Source organism: the organism of the source record quoted next, unplaced genomic scaffold (assembly GCF_019419815.1).
Source record: "Pyrus x bretschneideri cultivar Hongxiangsu unplaced genomic scaffold, Pyrus_bretschneideri_v1 Contig6, whole genome shotgun sequence".
Taxonomy (NCBI): Eukaryota; Viridiplantae; Streptophyta; class Magnoliopsida; order Rosales; family Rosaceae; genus Pyrus; species Pyrus x bretschneideri.
In genome coordinates, this window is record NW_025999798.1 from 3,036,619 (window position 1) to 3,059,782 (window position 23,164).

General features: G+C 36.3%; 3 protein-coding genes and 1 pseudogene across 4 annotated transcripts; 3 read left to right on the forward strand and 1 right to left on the reverse strand.

The window, feature by feature from the left end:
- Positions 1-1,270: 1,270 nt before the first annotated feature.
- Positions 1,271-8,499, forward strand: LOC103953517 (aldehyde dehydrogenase family 2 member B7, mitochondrial). Of its 2 annotated transcripts, XM_048571743.1 has the most exons (11): positions 1,271-1,511; positions 5,414-5,548; positions 5,684-5,826; positions 5,928-6,081; positions 6,165-6,394; positions 6,707-6,796; positions 7,070-7,243; positions 7,330-7,467; positions 7,573-7,710; positions 7,815-7,876; positions 7,950-8,499. In XM_048571743.1, exons 1-11 carry the CDS (start codon positions 1,445-1,447, stop codon positions 8,221-8,223), a joined length of 1,605 nt encoding a protein of 534 aa, XP_048427700.1. In that variant the 5' UTR covers positions 1,271-1,444; the 3' UTR covers positions 8,224-8,499. The 2 variants fall into 2 exon arrangements, with proteins under 2 accessions (XP_048427700.1, XP_048427701.1); XM_048571744.1 differs by lacking the exon at positions 5,414-5,548.
- A 2,971-nt stretch (positions 8,500-11,470) lies between these two features.
- Positions 11,471-13,729, forward strand: LOC103953516 (U-box domain-containing protein 19). The gene has a single exon (XM_009365258.3). It carries the CDS (start codon positions 11,540-11,542, stop codon positions 13,595-13,597), a length of 2,058 nt encoding a protein of 685 aa, XP_009363533.2. The 5' UTR covers positions 11,471-11,539; the 3' UTR covers positions 13,598-13,729.
- A 124-nt stretch (positions 13,730-13,853) lies between these two features.
- LOC125471373 lies at positions 13,854-15,736 on the reverse strand (annotated as a pseudogene).
- A 1,185-nt stretch (positions 15,737-16,921) lies between these two features.
- On the forward strand, positions 16,922-21,832 carry LOC103953515 (aldehyde dehydrogenase family 2 member B7, mitochondrial-like). The gene is made up of 11 exons (XM_048571745.1): positions 16,922-17,053; positions 18,765-18,899; positions 19,035-19,177; positions 19,279-19,432; positions 19,515-19,744; positions 20,042-20,131; positions 20,405-20,578; positions 20,665-20,802; positions 20,908-21,045; positions 21,150-21,211; positions 21,299-21,832. Exons 1-11 carry the CDS (start codon positions 16,987-16,989, stop codon positions 21,570-21,572), a joined length of 1,605 nt encoding a protein of 534 aa, XP_048427702.1. The 5' UTR covers positions 16,922-16,986; the 3' UTR covers positions 21,573-21,832.
- The last annotated feature ends 1,332 nt before the right edge of the window (positions 21,833-23,164 follow it).

The window sequence follows — 23,164 nt, forward strand, 5'->3', positions numbered from 1 at the left end:
CACGGGCATACGACATTATGTAGTAATTGTAAAACTGAATTACAATATTGGCTTTGAATTTTAAAACAAATATTGCAAATCTCTAGCATTTTTTTTAACAAACGATATTATATATACTAATGAGTGGGAAGTGAGCTAAGCCTCACACTAGGCTAGCCATAATAATGTATTAGAATTTGCTTTTAACAAGAATCGAACATAAAACATCTCATTTATAAGTGAAGATTAATAACATTAGACTGCAATATTAATTGGTGAAAATCTCTGGTATTTAAGGGTCATAGTGATCATTTATTTATTTTTATTGACATGGAGAATTCTCTACGGATTAGACGGAGCACACATATTACGTGCGTAAAATAAAGGATTTAGAAAAACATGTATATGAAAGAGATAAGTTGAAGAGAAAGGTGGAAGAGAGAAAAAACTTTAATTTTTATATTTTTTTTATAAATTAGGAACATAAGTTCAGATATGAAATTACTGCTTAACCTGAATATATTTAATCTTACTTTTTATAGATGGGTTAAAAACAGTAAAAAAAGGAAAAAAACTAAAGAAGAAAAAAAAATTGGGGAAATTGTCATCTTAAAAAAAAATTCCAATAAAAGAAGAAAAACAAAACCCTATATAGAAAAAAAGCCTCAAATAGTAAGATAATTAATCAATTTCAAGGAGTTTCCAAAGAACGAATATAAGGACTGACTCAGAAAATGGTAACTTTTGCCCAAAAAAAAAAGAAAAAGAAAAGAGAAAATGATAACTGAAAAAATCTCTTTTCTTTTGGCAATAACAGTCTTTTTATTTTCTTTTTCTTTTTTCCAAACAGTAACATACTTTTTATAAGTACAGATTTTTGTCGTCGTAATGTTCTTATCTTGCATCCAATTGATTTAAAACAAAACTAATAAAAATGATTTGAAAACTTTAAGTTTTAACGATAAAGACAAAATAAAAGGTAAAGTAAATAGTATCATAATTAACTTTTTAATGTAAAAATATAATTTTTCGTTAAAGTAAACGGTACCAACAATTTTTCGTTAAAGTTTCTTGAGTTAATTCCACTAAATATTCCAACTTATCCAAAGCAAACCAAAATTTTCAGTCTTATCTACTTATCCACCATTACACGTTTTGATTTGTCAAAGTTGGTCAGGCAACAAACACTTTATGCAACCGGCCTTGCACGGGTGATTTAGTGATTAGGGATGTATTTTAAACACATATTTCACACTTCACGTTTTGAGTTCAGCTCTTAGAATCGGTGAATCGCTAAATAGTGATGAGAAACAACTTAAAATATGTCTATGAGTTTTTCCGATCCGTAAAAGAGTTCTCTTTTTCAAATAATAAAAAATCAACCAGCCTCAGAATTATTTTTGTAGGCCGTCACCTGTCACCTTGAGAGACCAAGAGATCAGTGGTGGTGCTGTAACCATCGATCATGGCGACTCGGAGGGTCGGCTCGCTTTTGAATCGTTCCTTCACTTCTGCTTCTATGTTTTCCAAAGGTAATCAATCTACTAACCCAATTCCCCAATTCCAACGCTTTTTCGAACTTTTGTGTTTTTTTTATTGTTTATATTCTGCTGCCTGGATCATATGGCCGACGGATCCGATCGGTTTGTGTTCTGCATTTTGTAATATCATGCATTAGCTGCCATGTTGGTTTGGTTGGTGAGAAAAACGTAGGATGAAGAACTGAAGATTGAATCTTTTTCGAATTTTTCAGAACTTGATAATCATAAATTGTATTTCTTGAATTCTTGAGTTTTCGTCAGTTGACATTGACATTTGAATAAAAAATAATTTCCACACATTCATTTTCTTTCTACCTAACTTGTTAATTTTCGTCATTTGATTTTTTCGAAGAAGAAAAAAAGTGTGTAAAATCAGTTCCTTTATTTTTCTCTTGTGGTTTGATTAAAATTTTCTTTGTTTGAATAAACAAAATTTGGATTTCCATGAGATGGATTGTTGAATTTTGGAGAGTTACATGCTTGCGTTTTTGGATCTCTGATCTTTTTGGTGCAAGTGGCGCTGAAACTGATCCCACCACTGGCTTGTTCTTTCCTGGCTGATGTATGCCTGCTATCCCTATTTCTGGCTTTTAGCTTTTCTAATGAGTCAAGCTCAACGGTGGCTTTCAGCTTTTTCCCAATCACCCACTGTATCTTTTTATGATATAGAAATAAAAATCTTCTCTGGATCTGTGTCCATAAACGACAATTCTAGATATTTAGATCATTTATTTTAAATCATATTGTCCTTATCAATCATTCTATCGGCCCATCCTAAGGTTCGAAACTCTCATTTTCTCTCTTCAACTACCCGAATTTTTTGAATTCTTAGACTCTAAGCATAAAGATTAAAAAGAATATTGACTTAACCATATACGTTCCCGACTGGCCAACTTGCATTTTTTAGGAGAAATAGCCCTTCTATTTAACGAGTAATATTTATATATAAAGCAAATGGAAAATGTGAATAGTGATTTGGTGTCACTAAATTTCAATAAAAAATAATTTGACAAAAATGCTCCTAAGACAAAAAATTTCAAAGTCATCCCAAAATAATGCATAAAATAAGGCAATATCATTTTCGTCATTTTAACTGTACTTTTTTAATAAATTTTTTTTTAATTATTACTTCACAATAGGTTAGCGATAATGTGATTCAATTTATCTATTTTAAAAAACGTTCAAAACATCTTAAGAGACATGTAATGTCAGTTATAAAAAAAGGTCATTCGCACGCGGATAATAATGTGATTAAATTAGTTGTCAAATGATTATTTTTTTAACAAATGATATTATCTATACTAAGGGGGAGGGAGATCAGTTTAGCCTCACAATGGGCTAGCAATAATATAATTCAATCAGTTGTTTATTAAATATTACTTTCTCTATTTTAAACACATTTAAAACATCTTAAGAGACGTGCAATGACGGTTATAAAAAAAGTCTTTCGCACATGGATAATAATGTGATTAAATTAGCTGTCAAATGATTTTTTTTTTTTTTTAAACAAACGATATTATCTACCACTAAGGGGAAGGGGGTGGGCTTAACCTCACAATGGGTTAATAATGATGTGATTCGATCAGTTATTTATTAAGTATTATTTTCTCTATTTTTAAACACAATCAAAACATTTTAAGATGCGTGTAATGCCGGTTATAAAAAACGTTTTTCGCATGCGGATAATAATGTGATTAAATTACATTAAATTAGTTGTAAAATGATTATTTTTTATTTTAACAAACGATATTATCTACACTAAGGGGGAGGGGGTGGGCTTAGCTTCACAATAGACTAACAATAATATAATTCAATCAGTAGTTTATTAAATATTAATTTCTCTATTTTTAAACACGATTAAAACATCTTAAGAGGCCTATAATGCCGATTATAAAAAATGTTTTTCGCACGCAGATAATAATGTAGTTAAATTAGTTGTCAAATAATTTTTTTTTTTTTTAACAAATGATATTATCTACACTAAGGGGAAGGGGTGGGCTTAGCCTCACAATAGGCTAACAATAATGTGATTCAATCAATTGTTTATTAAATATTATTTTCTCTATTCTTAGTGTAAATTATTTAGAGACCGATTTTATTATGTGAATTCAACTGCTTTAATTGGTTTATGAATGATTTATTCTAGCATGATCTAAGATTATTCATGTACTTCAAGCATTTGACTTTTCTTTTGTCAATTTACGCATATAAATACATTTAAAACATGTATGCCGTGATTCAAAAAATGTCGCGCGTGCATGAACGCTAGTGTCACATTAGTCATGATTATCTCAAAAGATGTTCCTACCAAATTATCATGTCATTCGTCACACTATTTGGTGATTAAATATGTTACTTAATTATACATGAATTTGATTAATTAGTCAAAGCACAATGTGTTCGTTTATTTCCATTTAAGTTGAAGTCTCCATACTTCATAGATTAAAGTAGTTTAAAATAGGGAGACTTTGAATGCGGTCCTTAGTTATGAATATTCTTTAATTGAAACCTTGTTGGTTTTGAATTTTTGATCAAGGTTCCTGAAATTAATGTGATAATTTATTTCTATGTACGTTACTGTATTTTTAAAATTAAAAATTAGAAATTTTAGTTGTTTATGTAAATGAGATTTTAAATAAAAAAAACCATAATTTGTGGAATTAAAAATATTAAAATATAAATATACTATTGTGTGTGTGTGTGTAAACATGGGTACATTCATCAAAATTAACCAAAAAATTAATTTTATCAAAACATGGGTACATTCTTCAAAATCACATAAAATAAAATAAAGATATTAGACTTAATAACATTAGTAAATTTCTTCGATTAAACTTGACATGGATACATTTTAAAATCAAAGAAAAAAGAATGTACCCATATAAGTTTAAAAATGAATTAGAAAAAAATTGAATAGATTTTATATAAAAAATTGTACATTTTACATATAACAAATTGGTATATTTAAGAATGAGTACATTTTAAGATTAAAAAGTTTTACATGAATGAGTACATATAATTAGCATGGGTACATTTAGCAAAATAAAAAGTACAAATAAAAAAAAAATATGGGTATAAATACAAATAAACTTTAAAAATATGGGCACAAAAAGAAATTAATATATGGGTACAAATTAAAACTGAAAAGAAAATTGGTACAAATTAAAAAAGGGTACAAACTAAAACTAAAAATATATGATAAAAAAATTAGTCATAAATATAAATATACTAATTGTAACTGTAACATCCCATATCGTCCAGGGGAGTGATCCTTATATATATATATATATATATATATATATATATATATATATATATATATATATATTCCCATCCCTACTTAGCATGAGGCCTTTTGGGAGCTCACTGGCTTCAGGTTCCGTAGGAGCTCCGAAGTTAAGCGAGAAGCGGGCTAGAGCAATCCCATGATGAGTGACCCACTAGGAAGTTGCTCGTAAGTTCCCAAAAACAAAACCGTGAGAGAATGGTAAGTCCAAAGCGGACAATATGGTGCTACGGTGGTGGAGCGGGCCCGGAAAATGATCCGCCCATGACCGGGATGTGACAGTAACATTTTTAACATTAAATGAATGTATTTAGAAATAAAAAAAAAAAAATTATTAAAATAATTAATGATGTTATTAATACCCAAGGACCTTGATAAAAAAATTGAAAATGAATAGGATTTTAATCAAGTAAAAGGAAGGATGAGAACATAATTTCTCCTTTAAAATATCACCTGTCAGTACAGAGAAGTTAATAATCATAAATGTCTATCTTCTTGTACTTTTCTTTAATTTTGGTGTTGGTGGTATTTTCTGACTGGATATTTGACATTAGTAGTTTTACCCCGTTTATATTTTACTCAATTGACTTGATTTTACTTTAACCAGGGAGGTCTTCTTCTGTGGTTAGAGGAATTGGTAAATATAGCACCGATGCTTCCATTGAGTCACCAATCTCTCCATCCGTCAAAGTAAATTATACCCAGCTTCTAATTAATGGACAATTTGTAGATTCTGCATCAGGTGATCTTTCTTTTCCTTCACGAGTTGTCTAACAGTTTGTGTTTCTCAGCATTGTGTCAAGCATTCATGTTGTTGTAATTTAACTTCAATTTAGCATTTTCTGGTTCTTCGTGTGACGCTTGGATTTGGTCTCAGGGAAAACTTTTCCCACATTGGACCCCCGGACTGGTGAAGTGATTGCTCATGTCGCTGAAGGCGATGCTGAAGATGTAAACCGCGCAGTTTCTGCTGCCCGCAAGGCATTTGATGAAGGACCGTGGCCTAAGATGACAGCTTATGTAACTACTCATTTTACTTGTTCAATGATAGTATATGGTTATGTGAATTGTTTCAAGTTCAGTGCTTTGTTCAAATTTTCTAATAGAACATCATTTTGCAGGAAAGATCACAAGTCCTTCTCCGCTTTGCTGATTTGATTGAAAAGCACAATGATGAAATTGCAGCCCTTGAGACTTGGGATAATGGGAAGCCATTTGAACAGTCTGCTAAAATTGAAGTACCAATGGTAGTTCGGTTTTTTCGTTACTATGCTGGTATGGACTTTTTTTACACAACTACACCACATGCTTTATGGGGTTTGAACAAAATTTATGTTCTGATCTTGGATATGCCACAGGATTTGCGGACAAGATTCATGGTCTCACGGTTCCAGCTGATGGAGAGTATCATGTGCAAACCTTGCATGAACCTATCGGTGTTGCAGGTCAGATTATACCATGGAATTTCCCTCTTCTCATGTTTGCTTGGAAGGTTGCGCCTGCTTTAGCATGCGGCAACACCATTGTTTTGAAGTCCTCAGAGCAGACACCATTGTCTGCTCTATATGCAGCAACTCTGTTGCAAGAGGTACTACACGAATAAAAATTTACCGCATCACCTTTTTTGATAAGTTCACTTTCCCATGCGTTTGCTTCGATGTGGTCTCATTTGCTTCAATGGTGTCTCTGTTCCAGTTGAAGTAGTTTTTAGAGATAATCTGCCTTTCCATGCTTACTGTGGTGCTTTACCTTTCATTCTGATTTGACGGATTTTAACAATTTTCTGTTTTGAGTTGGACCTGCGAGTGGATTATGTGAATGAGCTTTCACATTGATCTTTCAATTACTAATGCTGATTGATTTTCCTTTTGTTTTGTTTGTTTTTTTTTTTTTTTCACAGGCCGGACTTCCTCCAGGTGTTTTGAATGTGGTTAGTGGTTTTGGTCCAACTGTTGGTGCATCCCTTGCTAGTCATATGGACGTTGATAAGGTAATGTATAATTAATGTAAGCTTCTTTCTTGTAGTTAGCCATCTTATGTAAGTTCATAAGAACTGAGAATTCCTCATATATTTATTATATCCACAATAACATCTTTTTCTCAAGCGTAACTTTTCCGAATTCATGATGAACAAATGTTGCTCAAGGCTGCAACGAATTCGAGTAATAGTAATGCGTCTGCTAATGTACCAGTTTGCAACTTTGCATCAATTTGTTATCTGATTGCAATGTTCCTGCTAAAATTACCGTTCATCCCTCCACAGTTTGCGTTTACTGGATCAACTGACACCGGTAAAAAAATACTTGAATTGGCTGCCAAAAGCAATCTTAAGAACGTAACTTTGGAGCTTGGCGGGAAATCCCCGTTCATTGTATGTGAGGATGCTGATGTAGATAAGGCTGTTGAGATGGCACATTTCGCTCTATTCTTTAATCAGGTATCTAAGCATTGTCTTCGGAAAAAAGTTTGATTCTAAGGGGCAAAGAAATCCATTTGCTGATTACATGACACCTCTGTTTGTAGGGTCAATGCTGCTGCTCTGGTTCTCGTACTTTTGTACATGAAAAAGTATATGATGAGTTCTTAGAGAAAGCAAAAGCCCGTGCTGAGAGACGCCTTGTTGGAGACCCGTTCAAAGGGGGCATTGAGCAAGGTCCTCAGGTAAAACAAGTGACACCTCTATTAATCTCTGACCATTAAACATACTGCTGTCGAATGTTGTTTACACAGCCTCACCTGCATTTCCGGTTTTGTATTCTAAATCAGATCGATTCGGTCCAATTTGAGAAGATCCTGAAGTACATAGATTACGGTGTTAAAGCTGGAGCTAAACTGGAAACCGGAGGAGAGAGGGTTGGCACAAAGGGTTTCTATATTAAGCCCACCGTATTCTCAGATGTTCAGGTACCAATTTACATTGCAGATCATAAAAACCATAATATTTATCGAGAAGCCGAAACATGATTATATATTTATATTGATCTAAACATTGCTGTCCCGTGGAGTAGGATGACATGTCAATAGCTTCCGAAGAGATATTTGGTCCGGTGCAGACCATCTTGAAGTACAAGTAAGCAATAAAATCCTGCTGTGATTACAGCGTCTGGCACTTCCATTAGAACTAACGATATGGCTGATTGCAGGGATCTGAATGAGGTGATACGAAGAGCAAATAACTCTCGCTATGGACTTGCTGCAGGGGTCTTTACACAAAACATAGACACTGCAAACACATTGACTCGAGCATTGCGCGTCGGTAGTGTATTTATAAACTGCTACTATGTCTTTGATGCCTCTATTCCTTTTGGAGGGTACAAGATGAGTGGAATCGGAAGAGAGAAAGGCATTTACGGTCTTTCCAATTACTTGCAAGTCAAGGCTGTTGTCACCCCCCTGAAGAATCCTGCATGGCTATGAACTTCATAAGCTTTTTTTGTCCTTGCCAAAAATAAGTGGAGAACTGCATCAAAATAAGTGGCTGTGATGTCATGATGGCATTAGGGTGGTGATGATGATGATGATAAAAACTTTTGTTTCTTTGTGATGAACTCTAGAAACGTTTCTGTGTAATTAATTGTTGGTTAAGTTGATCAGTATTTTAGTGGTTGGTCTAATGGCAAATCAACTTTCTATGGTTTGTTGGTGCATCATTTTCTCCTTTTCAAATCACAAATCAAGACTCAGTTTACATGATTATTGTGTCTTACTCTATCTGCCATTAATAGTATGTTAAATTTTTTTTTTGTCAAATTTTTTTTTTGGTCAAAATTAATAGTATGTTAATTAGTTGTTTTGTTAATTATGATACGTTGATCTAATCATGTGCCAACTGAATCCAAAAACTTTTAGCGTCTATAGAGCCAACTGAACCCAAAACTTAAATCATCGTTCAATCCATTTAATTTCACCTTCACCTTACCGTAAAGTTTTGAAAATTAAGGTAAGACTTTTCGTTGAGATTCTTGAGGGTAGAAACCCCATTTGACAATGTTTTGGGCCTCACCGCTAAATATACACTTGTTGCTCAATAAATTGCTAAATATACATCGTAATACATTATAAAAATTTCCTTAAATGCTCATGAAAAATATTTTGGGAAAATAAAAAAATTGCATTTTTTTTTACAAAAAAATGGGTTAACACTCACGGTTTTCAGTTAGTTTTGCAAATTCGTATATAAATCACTATTCAATCCATTTATTTTCACCTTCACCTCACTCTGAAGTTTTGAAAATTAAGTTGAGACTTTCCATTGACATTCTTGAGTGTAGAACCCCATTTGACAATGTTTTGGGCCTCACTACTATATTTTTTTTACTTATTTTTTGAGTTTTCGGATGAAATATTCTACTACATATACATTTGTTGCTCAATAAACCGTAAAAATGCTTTCAAATTCCTTAACAATTTAACTTAATGCTCATGAAAAATATTTCACGAAAATGAAAATTTTGCATTTATGACAAAAAAATGTGGGTACTCACGGTTTTTAGTCGGTTTTGCAAATTCGTAAATAAATCGATTCTCCTGGAAAACATTTCGCAAAAATAAAGTTTGAACTTTTAGCAAACAAACATGTGTGTTAGGCATGCACACCAAATGAGGTAGACTCTGCGAACGCAAAACAAGACAGACCTGAACGTAGGAAAAGTGAAACGGGCTTCGTGTACGCAAAATGAGGCAAGCTCATGGCACACAAAAAGAAATGGGCTTCATTCATGCAAAACAAGTCAGCCTCTGCTCATCGAAAATGCTGCGTCTTTTGGCATGCAAAATGAGACGGGTTCTGTCGCTCAAGCTGAGGCCGACTTGGCGCACAAAAAATGCGGCCTTCAAAACGGGGGAGGCTTGGCACACGAAAAATGAGGATATAAATCTAAATCTAAAGGCATTTGAATCTAAATAAAGTAACGTAAGGATAAAAAAAAATCAATGAAAAAAAGAAAAAAGCAGAAAATAAATAAATAAAATTGAAAATGATCTGATCATTACTTCACTACTGATTGTCCACAAGAGATGTCACTAGCGAGGTAGTGATTTATACAAATATCAATCGATGTCTTCATACCGATCCCTCCTTTTCAAAATTTTATTTTATTATTTTATTTCAACGCTACATTGAGGCACATTCAATAATGGAATTGTCTTCGAAAATCAAATAGTGTTCAATAAATTTTTGTTGCTTTTATGTTGTTTTTTTAGGCTCTCTCTAAAGTGAGCTTATCAAAATTTTTATTTCCAACTAATCACTCAATCAAACATAGTCCTATACATTCGTATAAACTATTCGATCAACTCGACCATTCTATTTGGTGACGATATAAACATCCACGAAATGTGGTACTCACACCACTTGTTCATTCTTCATTATACATACGATGATTTTGGAGCGAGTCCACTCCTGCTATTTGCCACCCACTACATATAGACGGACATCATCTCTATTAGACAAAATTTTCCATTTGTACAATTATTCCGTTTCTCTATTTTTAATGCAACGACTTCAATATGTTATAATTATTCTCTTCACTCATAAGAAACTAAATAATTACACTTTAAATTCTCCATAACTGTTAGAAAATTACACTCAAATCACGAGAATCATTGAAAACAAAAGGGAAGTCTGTTCTTCCCTTCCTCTCTTCACAAGTCATAACTAATTAACACCCTTGACTTCGCATAAATCAATTGAAAAACAAAATTTTAAATATTAATCAATACCAAATTATATTATTTCTCCCATAACAATTAAAAATAATTCCACGTTAACTTCCTCCAAATAATTCCACATTATTAGGTCATCTCAAACGGACTCGACCTAAGGGTCATAAGGCTAATCGCCCGTTTTGACACAAATACTGTCTCCAACCGAAAGCTGGCCAAGAGCAGCCAGTCCACTAGCCCGCCAGCCCAAGCACATGCTACCTGATGTCATGTTGACATCAAGTTACTGTTTGACTTTTTCTTTTCTTTTTTTGACGAAATTTATAAAATAAAAAAAACAAACAAAATTCTATTTTTTTTTTTATATATAAACGCCTAAGTCATTTCTAGCCCATTTCTCACATCTTTTTTTCACAATTCTATACTATCTTAACTTATTTTATTTCAAATTTTCACTTCCTTTTCATTCTATAAAAATAAGAAATCCGAAAACTTATTATTTTAGTGACAAGTGACACTCAAAATATGTTCGAAAACCTTATTTTAATATGGTAGTTCAATTCAATTAAAATAATAAATTATGTTTGGCCTATGATCCTTTGGCCTCCTCGGTTGTAGATGATTTTTTGTCAAAGAACTATGTTTAGCACTCTTTGACCCCCTCGTTTAAAAATAGTATAAAATATGACCTAACATTATTGATTAAAATATAATTTTTTATAAGACTATAGAGCTCAACATAACCCTTTAACCTTCTTTCAATTGGAAATGACCTTAGAACCCAAAGTGTCGACTCTCTCGAGTGTCGCACTCCCATTAGCCTTCCCCAACTCGAAACACTCTACGAAGCCGCCATTTTCCCAACACCCAGGTGTCTCACAGGACACGTGTCGAACGGTGAACTCCCAAGTATGGCGCCCTCGGATGTCTCGTATTCGTCAGCGACGAACATACTTCCAACACGTGTCCCGTATAACATAAACTCACGGACGTCAAGTTCTTGAACCCAAACAAGCAAACAAACAACCAACCAACTCTAAGGAACAGACCTTTTCATCCTTTCTTTTCGATGATCCAAAGATCTAACGGTTCGGGTCGCCGGATTCTCACATACCCGGCGGTTCATCCCTGCGAAGCCATAGCTCCGCAGACACTCCTGACGTCGCTCATCGCTCTCACCCGCAACATTTGCTCTTTCAAGCCGAAGTTCATGGCCAGCAACGCCAGAAACGCCCGGGAAATAATCCGACAAGTCGGAGTCGTACGGGTTTTTCTCGAAGAAGTCCGAGACGGGTCGTTGGGTCTTCCGGCCTCCGCGGTTCTGAGCTTGTCGGAGCTCCACTTGGCCTTCCAGAAAGTTCAGTTCTTGCTGGAAGACTTGGCCAGGGACGACGCCCGGGTATGGATGCTGATGAATTCGAGTCTCGTGGCGAGTCAATTCCGTGTCCTGAGTCGGGCCATGGGTACGGCTATCGATGTTCTCCCTCTCGGGTCGGTCAGCGCCGCCGTCGAGGTCAAGGAGCACGTGGAATTGGTGGCCAGGCAAGCGCGAAAGGCGGGGTATGAAGTCGACCCGGATGATATTCGGGTCGCGTCGGCGGTATGGTCCGTTTTGTCCGGGTTTCAGAAACGGGTCGTTCCGGGCGTGGGAGATTTGAAACGGGTTCTCGAGTTTCTCGGGATTAGGAAGTGGAGCAAGTGTGAGAAGCAAGTCAAGTTCTTGGATTCGGAAATTGTTCTCGAGAATTTGAGCGAGGAGAAGAGAGAGGTGGCCTTGTTGAGCAGCCTGAAGGGGTTGATGTGCTACTGTCGATGTGTGTTGTTCGATGTTGTCGATGGGGAACCGGGTCGAAGATCCGAGACCAAATGCGGTGGCGGCGAGGCGGTGGGTTGCTTCAATTTAGAAGATTTCCGGTGCCCGATTTCGCTGGAAATCATGGCTGATCCGGTGACGGTAGCAACAGGGCAGAGCTACGATCGGTGCTCGATTGCGAAATGGTTCAGAGCTGGCAATCTCATTTGTCCCAAGACAGGGGAGAAGCTCAAGAACACGGAAGTGGTGCCGAATTTGGCGCTGAAGAGGTTGATCCAGCAGCACTGTTTCGAAAATGGTGGTGCGTTTGCTGATTCGGGTCATCGAAATCGCGACATTGGGAGGGCTAGGCTTGCAGTTGCAGGGAGTTTGGCAGATGAGGGAGCCATGAAAATGGTGGCCGAGTTTCTTAATGGAAGGCTTGCGGTTGGGACAGTAGAAGAGCAGAACAAGGCTGCTTATGAAATCCGGCTTCTTACGAAAACAAACATTTTTAACAGGTCTTGTTTGGTTGAAGCCGGTGTGGTTCCACATTTGTTAAAGCTGTTGTGTTCAGCTGATTCGGTGACTCAAGAGAACGCCATTGCATCCTTGCTGAATATTTCGAAGTATTCGAAAAGCAAGGCCGTGATTGTCGAAAATGGGGGTCTGAATTTGATGGTAGATGTGTTGAAGAAAGGTCTCAAATCAGAGGCTCGGCAGCATGCTGCTGGCACATTGTTTTACCTCGCTTCGATCGAGGAGTACAGGAGATTGATCGGAGAAAATGCAGATGCCATACCGGCTTTGATGGCGCTGATCAAGGATGGGACTGATAAGGCCAAGAAAAACGCATTGGTTGCGATTTTTGGGCTCCTCACACGCCCTGCAAATCATAGGAGGGTGATAGCAGCAGGAGTAGTTCCTCTGCTCGTTCATGTCTTAACATCATTTGATAGTGAAGCTCTCGTCATGCATGCTCTGGAAATTCTGTCAACTCTCGCAGAGAAAGCTGATGGATCGATTGCAATTTTGCATTGCAAAGCATTGGATTCGATTGTGGGGATACTGAACTCCTCCATTCCAAGGGCAGGGAAGGAGTTCTGTGTATCTCTGTTGCTTGCTCTTTGTGTAAATGGCAGCGGAGATGTGGTTGCTCTTCTAGCGAAGAGCCCTTCGCTTATGGGATCTTTGTATTCCCAACTAAGCGAAGGCACATCCCGAGCAAGCAGAAAGGCCAGTTCTCTCATCAGGGTCCTGCATGAGTTCCATGAAAGGTCATCCGGCTCAATCTCTCCGGTTCTTCCACAAGAGCGATTCGTTCACGTTAGGTAACCCCGAATATTTGTGGGGTTACTTACATTATCCAGGGTCCTGTGTATATATCGTGTTATTTTAGTTTGATTTTCTGTCTGGTTTGGTTTCGTTATTGGCTCGGTTTTTTCAAAATGACTGTATGTATGATATGATCAGCTTCTATTTTTTTTCAATGAAGCTTTGTACAAAATCATTGTTATATTGCAATGTATTGTAATTCTTTTTCCATTTAAAATCACTAATAAATCATTCATGATTGTTTCAATGTACAAAACTATCTGCTCGAGTTTCTCCGATTTCCAGCCTTGATTGGTAGGGTAAAAGAAGCTGACTGTTTTCGGGTTGAGGTATCAAGTGCCCTTTCAAGTTTTGATACCACTTGCTCCATGCTTGGCCTTTGCAGCTTAGTCCTGTGCACGACAAAGCTAGGTTGAACACAAGGTCAAAAGCTTCTACCGAATACTCCCCGTTAAGTTTGGGATCTGCGAATTCTGTTACATCACCTCCTTTTGTGAGAGCCCTTGCCTGAAGGGCAAAGACACGGAACATAAGAGGCCGAATCAGTGACTCGAAATAGTTTTGCCAATATGTGGGTAAAAAAGAATGAACTTTCTTACCATTTTACTAAGAGGCATTGGTTTGTTTGAGTTTAGGTTGATAACCTGCGCCCTGAGATAAGTTGCAGAAGAACTATTCCAAAACTGTAGACATCTCCTGAAGCATTTACGCGGTGATTCTTTCGGTACTCAGGATCAACATAACCGAATGTGCCTCTCTCTCACTTCTGAGCTCACATAAGACTGTCCCAAGTCCATAACTTTAGATAACCCGAAGTCTGACAGTTTTGCTTGAAAGTTTTCATCAATGAGAATGTTTGTTGGCTGCCAGTTGGGAATGCGACAAGAAAAGAAGTCGGATGAAAAGAGTGGTAAACGAACAGCTACAGAGGCGGCGTCAAGAAGAAAGATATGTTCCTACCTTGATATCACGGTGAACAATGCAGCCTCCTGGATAAGTGTGCAGAAACCAAAGACCCCTAGCGCTGTCAACCGCAAGCTCAAGTCTTGTTCTCCATATCAGATTTTTATCCATACCTGCAATCAGCTTTGATTGAATTGGCTTTCCAAATGATGAAAACGCCAGAGAAAATCTACACGAATGGAAGCGGAAACTTACCCAATAGCCATTCCGAAAGGTTCCCATTTTGACACAGTTCATAGACCAGGAATTATTCTTCTACATCCTCACAAGAGCCAAGCAAAGCTACAAGGTTTGGATGTCTAACATCGGAAAGGCTCGTTACTTCGCGGATGAATGTCTCAACAGATCCATCGTTGATTATGTGCTTCACTGCAGCATGTTTCCCATTGGATAGTATGCCTTTGTATACCTTTCCTGGAAATATTATCAGATGGTATCAGAAAGGAAACTTCGGATTAACTACATAAAAACTACCCAAACAATATGGCTATTTTCGAGTTGCTCCTGAACTATTCAACATATTCAAACTCAGACCCGAACTTACGGATATCTATTTTTCGGAAGAGACAGCTGTCACATATAAATTTATCTGCAAACTTTTATACAAAACATATATATGTGTGTGTGTGTGTATGTATATATATATATATATAGAGAGAGAGAGAGAGAGAGAGAGAGAGAGAGAGTGTGTTTGTGTGTCTGGAGTTATTTGAAGTTGGAAGAGTGCAAACAAGGCAAATGGCTGTGAGGTGATGCAGAAGAGAGGAAGCTGATGTATGTGAGATAGCTCTGTCGTGCCATGTACTATGCAGGCTAATCTAAACAAGATTAGCATTTTGTTAATCAAACAATTAGTTAAGAATCAATACAATATTTTATTGATATAAATAACAAGTAATGCCGAATGTAGAAATCTTGAGAGCGATTTCTGAAGTTGGTTGTTAAGAAATAAGGGAATGACAAACCAATGGGACAAAACGCATGGTACAATTCTCCTGCTAATCAAGCTCACTGGAGGTCAAAATTTCATTTAAAAATAGTGGAAGACCGATTGGAATGAGTATAATAAACTTAACCTAAGAATCGCGAAAATCCTGTGTAGGAACACCCGATCACGTTATTCGTAGGGCAATTCTCCACAAAAATAATAACAGACCTTATGTATTTTGATCTCATTCGACCTCACGCTGGTCTAACCCAATATGAGAGTTTCCCTAATCAAGGAGCTCTACGGCCCTACCTAAGATTTCCTTCTCCAAGACAGATGTTGCACTCAAGATCAAGGTGTTGCACTCAAGAGCAAGATTCTTAACTTTAGTTCTAAAGGTACTCAAAGTCTCAATTTTAATTGAGACTTTGAGTTGGTGTATGATCATATCTCTCTGGTTTGACAAGCGTACATTTATCACCCAAAGAATATCATTTAATAGCAGAAAGTTACTTTGTAAAAGTCGCAATTCCAAAACACACTATCTTCTAAGATCTGTTTGACTTGATGAAGATCACAAGTGTGACCATTTTTATGCCACACAAACGCCAGTAGTTATCAATTTGGACACCTAAACTTATATAAGTCAATTACGAGTGCCAAATGGGAACGTTCTCCCAAGTTGGAGAGGTTTTTCAGTGTGCCAGAATACAAGGTAGAACACACACATATTATACAATTTAAGAGATAAGTTGAAAAGAATTTTTTTTATAACTATATAATAACATGTGATATTCTACCATATATTCCGGCCACAATGATAATTCTCACTTCAAATCGACTTTCTTGCCATCTTAACATCCTCACCGTTCAGGTAGTCGTGCGGTCAGTTTTCGTTAGATAATGTTTGTATGTAATTTTAAATAAAAATTTCAAAATGATTTCTGACTGCACAATGTATGATAGACGGATAAGAAGTGAAAGAGAATATCTAGAATTCTCACAAAGAGGATTTCTAGGATCTTCATAAAGAAAATCTAGATGAGATCCAAATCCAAGAAACATAAACATGAAGATTTTACATGCTTTCATTTTTCATTTAAATTGATTTTTCAATATGCTCGAAATACTACATATATACGATCTGACGTATTATTTTATGTTCGGATCACATTGAAAATCTCTCGTGTGTGTGGTGGGTTGACCATGATTCACGAGCCAATCAGTAATAACAATTCAATAATACAATAATATTACACAATAAAGTTTGCAACCTTGAATATGCAGCAGCAGAAGAAACGCCTATCTTTGTGGAATTCCCATTAACTGTTGATACGCATTTGATTTTGTATAATTATATATTTTGAAGCCTCTCTCTCTCTTTCTCTCTCTCTCTCTCATATTATATGTATCACACTTTTGGAGTTGCACTTTGAAGCCCGTCACCTGTCACCTTGAGAGAGCAAGAGATCAGTGGTGGTGCTGCAAACTATCAATCATGGCGACTCGGAGGGTCGGCTCGCTTTTGAATCGTTCCTTCACTTCTGCTTCTATGTTTTCCAAAGGTAATCAATCTACTAACCCAATTCCCCAATTCCAACGCCTTTTCGATCTGTTGTGTTTTTTTTTATTGTTTATATTCTGCTACCTGGATCATATGGTCGACGGGTCTGATCGGTTTGTGATCTGCATTTTGTAATATCATGCATTAGCTGCCATGTTTGTTTGGTTGGTGAGAAAAATGAAGGATGAAGAACTAAATATTGAATCTTTTTCGAAATTTTCAGAACTTGGGTGTAGAAATTTTGCAAAATACACAAAACCCATGTTGAATTTGATAATCATAAACTGTATTTCTTGAATTCTTGAGTTTTCCTCAGTTGACATCGACATTTGAATAAAAAATAATTTCTGCACATTTTTTTCTTTCTACATAACTTGTTTAGTTTCGTCATTTGAAATCAGTTCCCTTTATTTTTTTCTTGTGGTTTGATTAAAATTTTCTTTGTTTGAATAAACAAAATTTGGATTTCCATCAGATGGATTAAGTTGAATTTTGGAGACTTAGACGCATGCGTTTTTGTATATCTGATCTTTTTGGTGCAAGTGGCCCTGAAACCGACCCCACCACTGGCTTATTCTTTCCTGGCTGATGTATGCCTGCGAAAAGGGATCCCATCCGTATCTCTTCTATCATATTCACCAAGTCAAAGAATTCGAGCTCTTAAAATTTGATCAAACGATTAAAGTTATTATAACTTTTAAAAGAGCTCTTGTTTTTAGCCATTTAATCAAATTTGAAGAACCCATATTCTTTTAATTTGATGGATTTGATGGAAGAGATCCGAAGAGAATCCCTTTACGTATGCCTACTATCCCTATTTCTAACTTTTAGCTTTTCTTATTGGACAAAGATTGTTTGCCTTCGGTGCCCTCTCGTGCCCTTCTATTTTGTGTGATCACGGTTAAGTTATGTTAATATTTTATATTACTTTTTTATAAAAATAATAAGATAAAAATAAATAATAATATAAAATATTAACGTGACCGCACAAATAAACAGAAGAACTCCAGACAATCCTTGTCCTTTCTTATTCGTCAAGCTCAACGGTGGCTTTTGGCCTTTTCTCAATCACTCACTGTATCTTTCTATGATATAGAAATAAAATCTTTTCCGAATCTGTGTGTCTCGAAACGTAATCTTAGGGATTCAAGTCATTCATTTTAAATTTTACTATTCTTATTAGTCATTCTACTAGCCCATCCTAAGGTTCGAATCTTCTATTTTCTTTTTTAACAATCCGAATCTTTAAATTCTTAGACTCCAAACATAAAGATTAAAAAGAATCTCGACTCAATCATTTATGTTCCCAGCTGGCCAACTTTCATTTTTTAGGAGAAATAGCCCTTCTATTTAACGAGCAATATGTCACATTAGTCATGATTATCTCAAAAGATGTTCCTACCAAATTATTATGTCATTTGTCACACTATTTGGTGATTAAATATGTTACTTAAGTGTACATGAGTTTGATTTATTGGTCAAAGCACAATGTGTCCGTTTATTTGCATTTAAGTTGAAGTCTCCATACTTCGTAAATTAGAGTAGTTTAAAATATCACCTCAATACAGAGATGTTAATAATCATAAATGTCTATCTTCCTGTATTTTTCTTTAATTTTGGTCTTGTTGGTATTTTCTGACTGGATATTTGACATTAGTAGTTTTACACCGTTTATATTTTTTACTCAATTGACTTGATTTTATTTTAACCAGGGAGGTCTTCTTCTGTGGTTAGAGGAATTGGTAAATATAGCACCGATGCTTCCATTGAGTCACCAATCTCTCCATCCGTCAAAGTAAATTATACTCAGCTTCTAATTAATGGACAATTTGTAGATTCTGCATCAGGTGATCTTTCTTTTCCTTCACGAGTTGTCTAACAGTTTGTGTTTCTCAGCATTGTGTCAAGCATTCATGTTGTTGTAATTTAACTTCAATTTAGCATTTTCTGGTTCTTCGTGTGACGCTTGGATTTGGTCTCAGGGAAAACTTTTCCCACATTGGACCCCCGGACTGGGGAAGTGATTGCTCATGTCGCTGAAGGCGATGCTGAAGATGTAAACCGCGCAGTTTCTGCTGCCCGCAAGGCCTTTGATGAAGGACCGTGGCCTAAGATGACAGCTTATGTAACTACTCATTTTACTTGTTCTATGATAGTATATGGTTATGTGAATTGTTTCAAGTTCAGTGCTTTGTTCAAATTTTCTAATAGAACATCTTTTTGCAGGAAAGATCACGAGTCCTTTTCCGCTTTGCTGATTTGATTGAAAAGCACAATGATGAAATTGCAGCCCTTGAGACTTGGGATAATGGGAAGCCATTTGAACAGGCTGCTAAAATTGAAGTACCAATGTTAGCTCGGTTTTTTCGTTACTATGCTGGTATGGACCTTTTTACACAACTACACCTTATGCTTTATGGGGTTTGAACAAAATTTATGATCTGATCTTGGATATACCACAGGATTTGCGGACAAGATTCATGGTCTCACAGTTCCAGCCGATGGAGAGTATCATGTGCAAACCTTGCATGAACCTATCGGTGTTGCAGGTCAGATTATACCATGGAATTTCCCTCTTCTCATGTTTGCTTGGAAGGTTGCGCCTGCTTTAGCATGCGGCAACACCATTGTTCTGAAGTCCGCAGAGCAGACACCGTTGTCTGCTCTATATGCAGCAAACCTGTTGCAAGAGGTACTTCACGAATCAAAATTTTCTGCATTACCCTTTTTGATAAGTTCACTTTCCCATGCGTTTGCTTCGATGTGGTCTCATTTGCTTCAATGGTGTCTCAAGTCCAGTTGAAATTTTTAGAGATAATCCGCCTTTCCGTGCTTACTGTGGTGCTTTACCTTTCATTCTGATTTGACGGATTTTAACAATTTTCTGTTTTGAGTTGAACCTGCGAGTGGATTATGTGAATGAGCTTTCACATTGATCTTTCAATTACTAATACTGATTGATTTTCCTTTTGGTTTTTTTTTTTCACAGGCCGGACTTCCTCCGGGTGTTTTGAATGTGGTTAGTGGTTTTGGTCCAACTGCTGGTGCATCTCTTGCCAGCCATATGGACGTTGATAAGGTAATGTATAATTAATGTAAGCTTCTTTCTTGTAATTAGCCATCTTATGTAAGTTCATAAGAACTGAGAATTTCTCAAATATTTATTGTATCCACAATAACATCTTTTGCTCAAGCATAACTTCTCCAAATTCATGATGAACAAATGTTGCTAAAGGCTGCAACGAATTCGAGTAATAGTAATGCGTCTGCTAGTGTTCCAGTTTGCAACTTTGCATCAATTTGTTATCTGATTGCGATGTTCCTGCTAAAATTACCGTTCATCCTTCCACAGGTTGCGTTTACTGGATCAACTGACACCGGTAAAAAAATACTTGAATTGGCTGCCAAAAGCAATCTTAAGACCGTAACTTTGGAGCTTGGCGGGAAATCCCCGTTCATTGTATGTGAGGATGCTGATGTAGATAAGGCTGTTGAGATGGCACATTTCGCTCTATTCTTTAATCAGGTATCTAAGCATTGTCTTCGGAAAAAAGTTTGATTCTAAGGGGCAAAGAAATCCATTTGCTGATTACATGACACCTCTGTTTGTAGGGTCAATGCTGCTGCGCTGGTTCTCGTACTTTTGTACATGAAAAAGTATATGACGAGTTCTTAGAGAAAGCAAAAGCCCGTGCTGAGAGGCGCCTTGTTGGAGACCCGTTCAAAGGGGGCATTGAGCAAGGTCCTCAGGTAAAACAAGTGACACCTCTATTGATCTCTGACCATTAAACATACTGCTGTCGAATGTTGTTTACACAGCCTCACCTGCATTTCCGGTTTTGTATTCTAAATCAGATCGATTCAGACCAATTTGAGAAGATCCTGAAGTACATAGATTACGGTGTTAAAGCTGGGGCTAAACTGGAAACCGGAGGAGAGAGGGTTGGCACAAAGGGTTTCTATATTAAGCCCACCGTATTCTCAGATGTTCAGGTACCAATTTACGTTGCAGATCATAAAAACCATAATATTTATTGAGAAGCCGAAACATGATTATATATTTATATTGATCTAAACATTGCTATCTCGTGGAGTAGGATGACATGCGAATAGCTCGCGAAGAGATATTTGGTCCGGTGCAGACCATCTTGAAGTACAAGTAAGCAATAAAATCCTCTTTCTCTATGCCTGCTGTGATTACAGCGTCCGGCGCTTCCATTGGAACTAACGATATGGCTGATTGCAGGGATCTTAATGAGGTGATACAAAGGGCAAATAACTCTCGCTATGGACTTGCTGCAGGGGTCTTTACACAAAACATAGACACTGCGAACACATTGACTCGCGCATTGCGCGTCGGTAGTGTATTTATAAACTGCTTCGATGTCTTTGATGCCTCTATTCCTTTCGGAGGGTACAAGATGAGTGGAATCGGAAGAGAGAAGGGCATTTATGGTCTTTCCAATTACTTGCAAGTCAAGGCTGTTGTCACCCCCCTGAAGAATCCTGCATGGCTATGAACTTCATAAGCTTTTTTTGTCGTTGCCAAAAACAAATGGAGAACTGCATCAAAATAAGTGGCTGTGATGTCATGATGGCATTAGGGTGGTGATGATGATGGTGATAAAAACTTTTGCTTCTTTGTGACGAACTCTAGAAATGTTTCTGTTGAATTAATTGTTGGTTAAGTGGTTGGTCTACTGGCAAATCAACTTTCCATGGTTTGTTGATTCATCATTTTCTCCTTTTCAAATCACAAATCACGGCTCAGTTTACATGATTAATGTGTCTTACTCTCTCTGTCATTAATAGTATGTTAATTAGTTGTTTTGATAATTATGATACGTTGATCTAACCATGTGCCAACTAAATCCAAAACCTTTTAGCATCTACAGAGCCAACTGAACCCAAGGCTTAAATCATTTGTTCAATCCATTTATTTTCATATTGGCCTCACCGTAAAGTTTTAAAAATTAAGGTAAGACTTCCGTAGAGATTCTTGAGGTTGGAACCCCATTTGACAATGTTTTGGCCTCACTGCCATATTTTGCTATATTTTTCACTTATTTTTTTATTTTTGAGCTTAAATATTCTACTAAATATATATTTGTTGCTCAATAAATTGTAAATCCACTTCCAAATACATTATAAAGATTTCCTTAAATGTTCACGGAAAGTATTTTGGGAAAATAAAAAATTTGTATTTTTTTTTACAAAAAATCGTGGGTTTTTAACCCTCATTGTTTTCAGTCAGTTTTGCAAATTTGTACATAAATCACTATTCAATCTATTTATTTTCACCTTCGCCTTACTATGAAATTTTGAAAATTAAGTTGAGACTTTCCATTGACATTCTTGAGTGTAGAACCCCATTTGACAATGTTTTGGGCCGTACTACTATATTTTTTACTTATTTTTTTAGTTTTCGGATTAAATATTCTACTAAATATACATTTGTTGCTTAATAAACCGTAAAACTGCTTTCAAATTCGTTAAAAATTTAACCTAATGCTCATGAAAAATATTTCGCGAAAATGAAATTTTTACATTTATGACAAAAATGTGGGTTGACACTCATGATTTTTAGTTGATTTTACAATTCGTAAATAAAGCAATGCTCCCAAAAAATATTTCGCAAAAATAAAAAATTTGAACTTTTAACAAACAAATGTGGGTGTTAGGCACGCACGCCAAATGAGGCAGACTCTGCACACGCAGAACAAGGCGAACCTGGATGTAGGAAAAGCAAAGTGGGCTTCATGCACGCAAAACGAGGTGAGCTCATGTCACACAAAAAAAGTGGGTTCTATTCACGTAAAACGAGTCAAACTCTGCTCATAAAAAATGTGGCAGCTTCTGGCATGCAAAACGAGGCGGGATCCGTCGCACAAGCTGATGTCGACTCGAAGCACAAAAAATACAGCACTGAAAATGGGGCTGCTTGACACACAAAAAACAAGAATATAAATCTAAATCTAAAGGTATTTGAATTTAAATAAAGAAATGTAAGAAGAAAAAAAATTCAATGAAAATAAATAAATAAAATTGAAAATGATATGATCGTTAGTTCTCTACCGATTATCCACAAGAGCTGTCACTAGAAAGGTAGCCA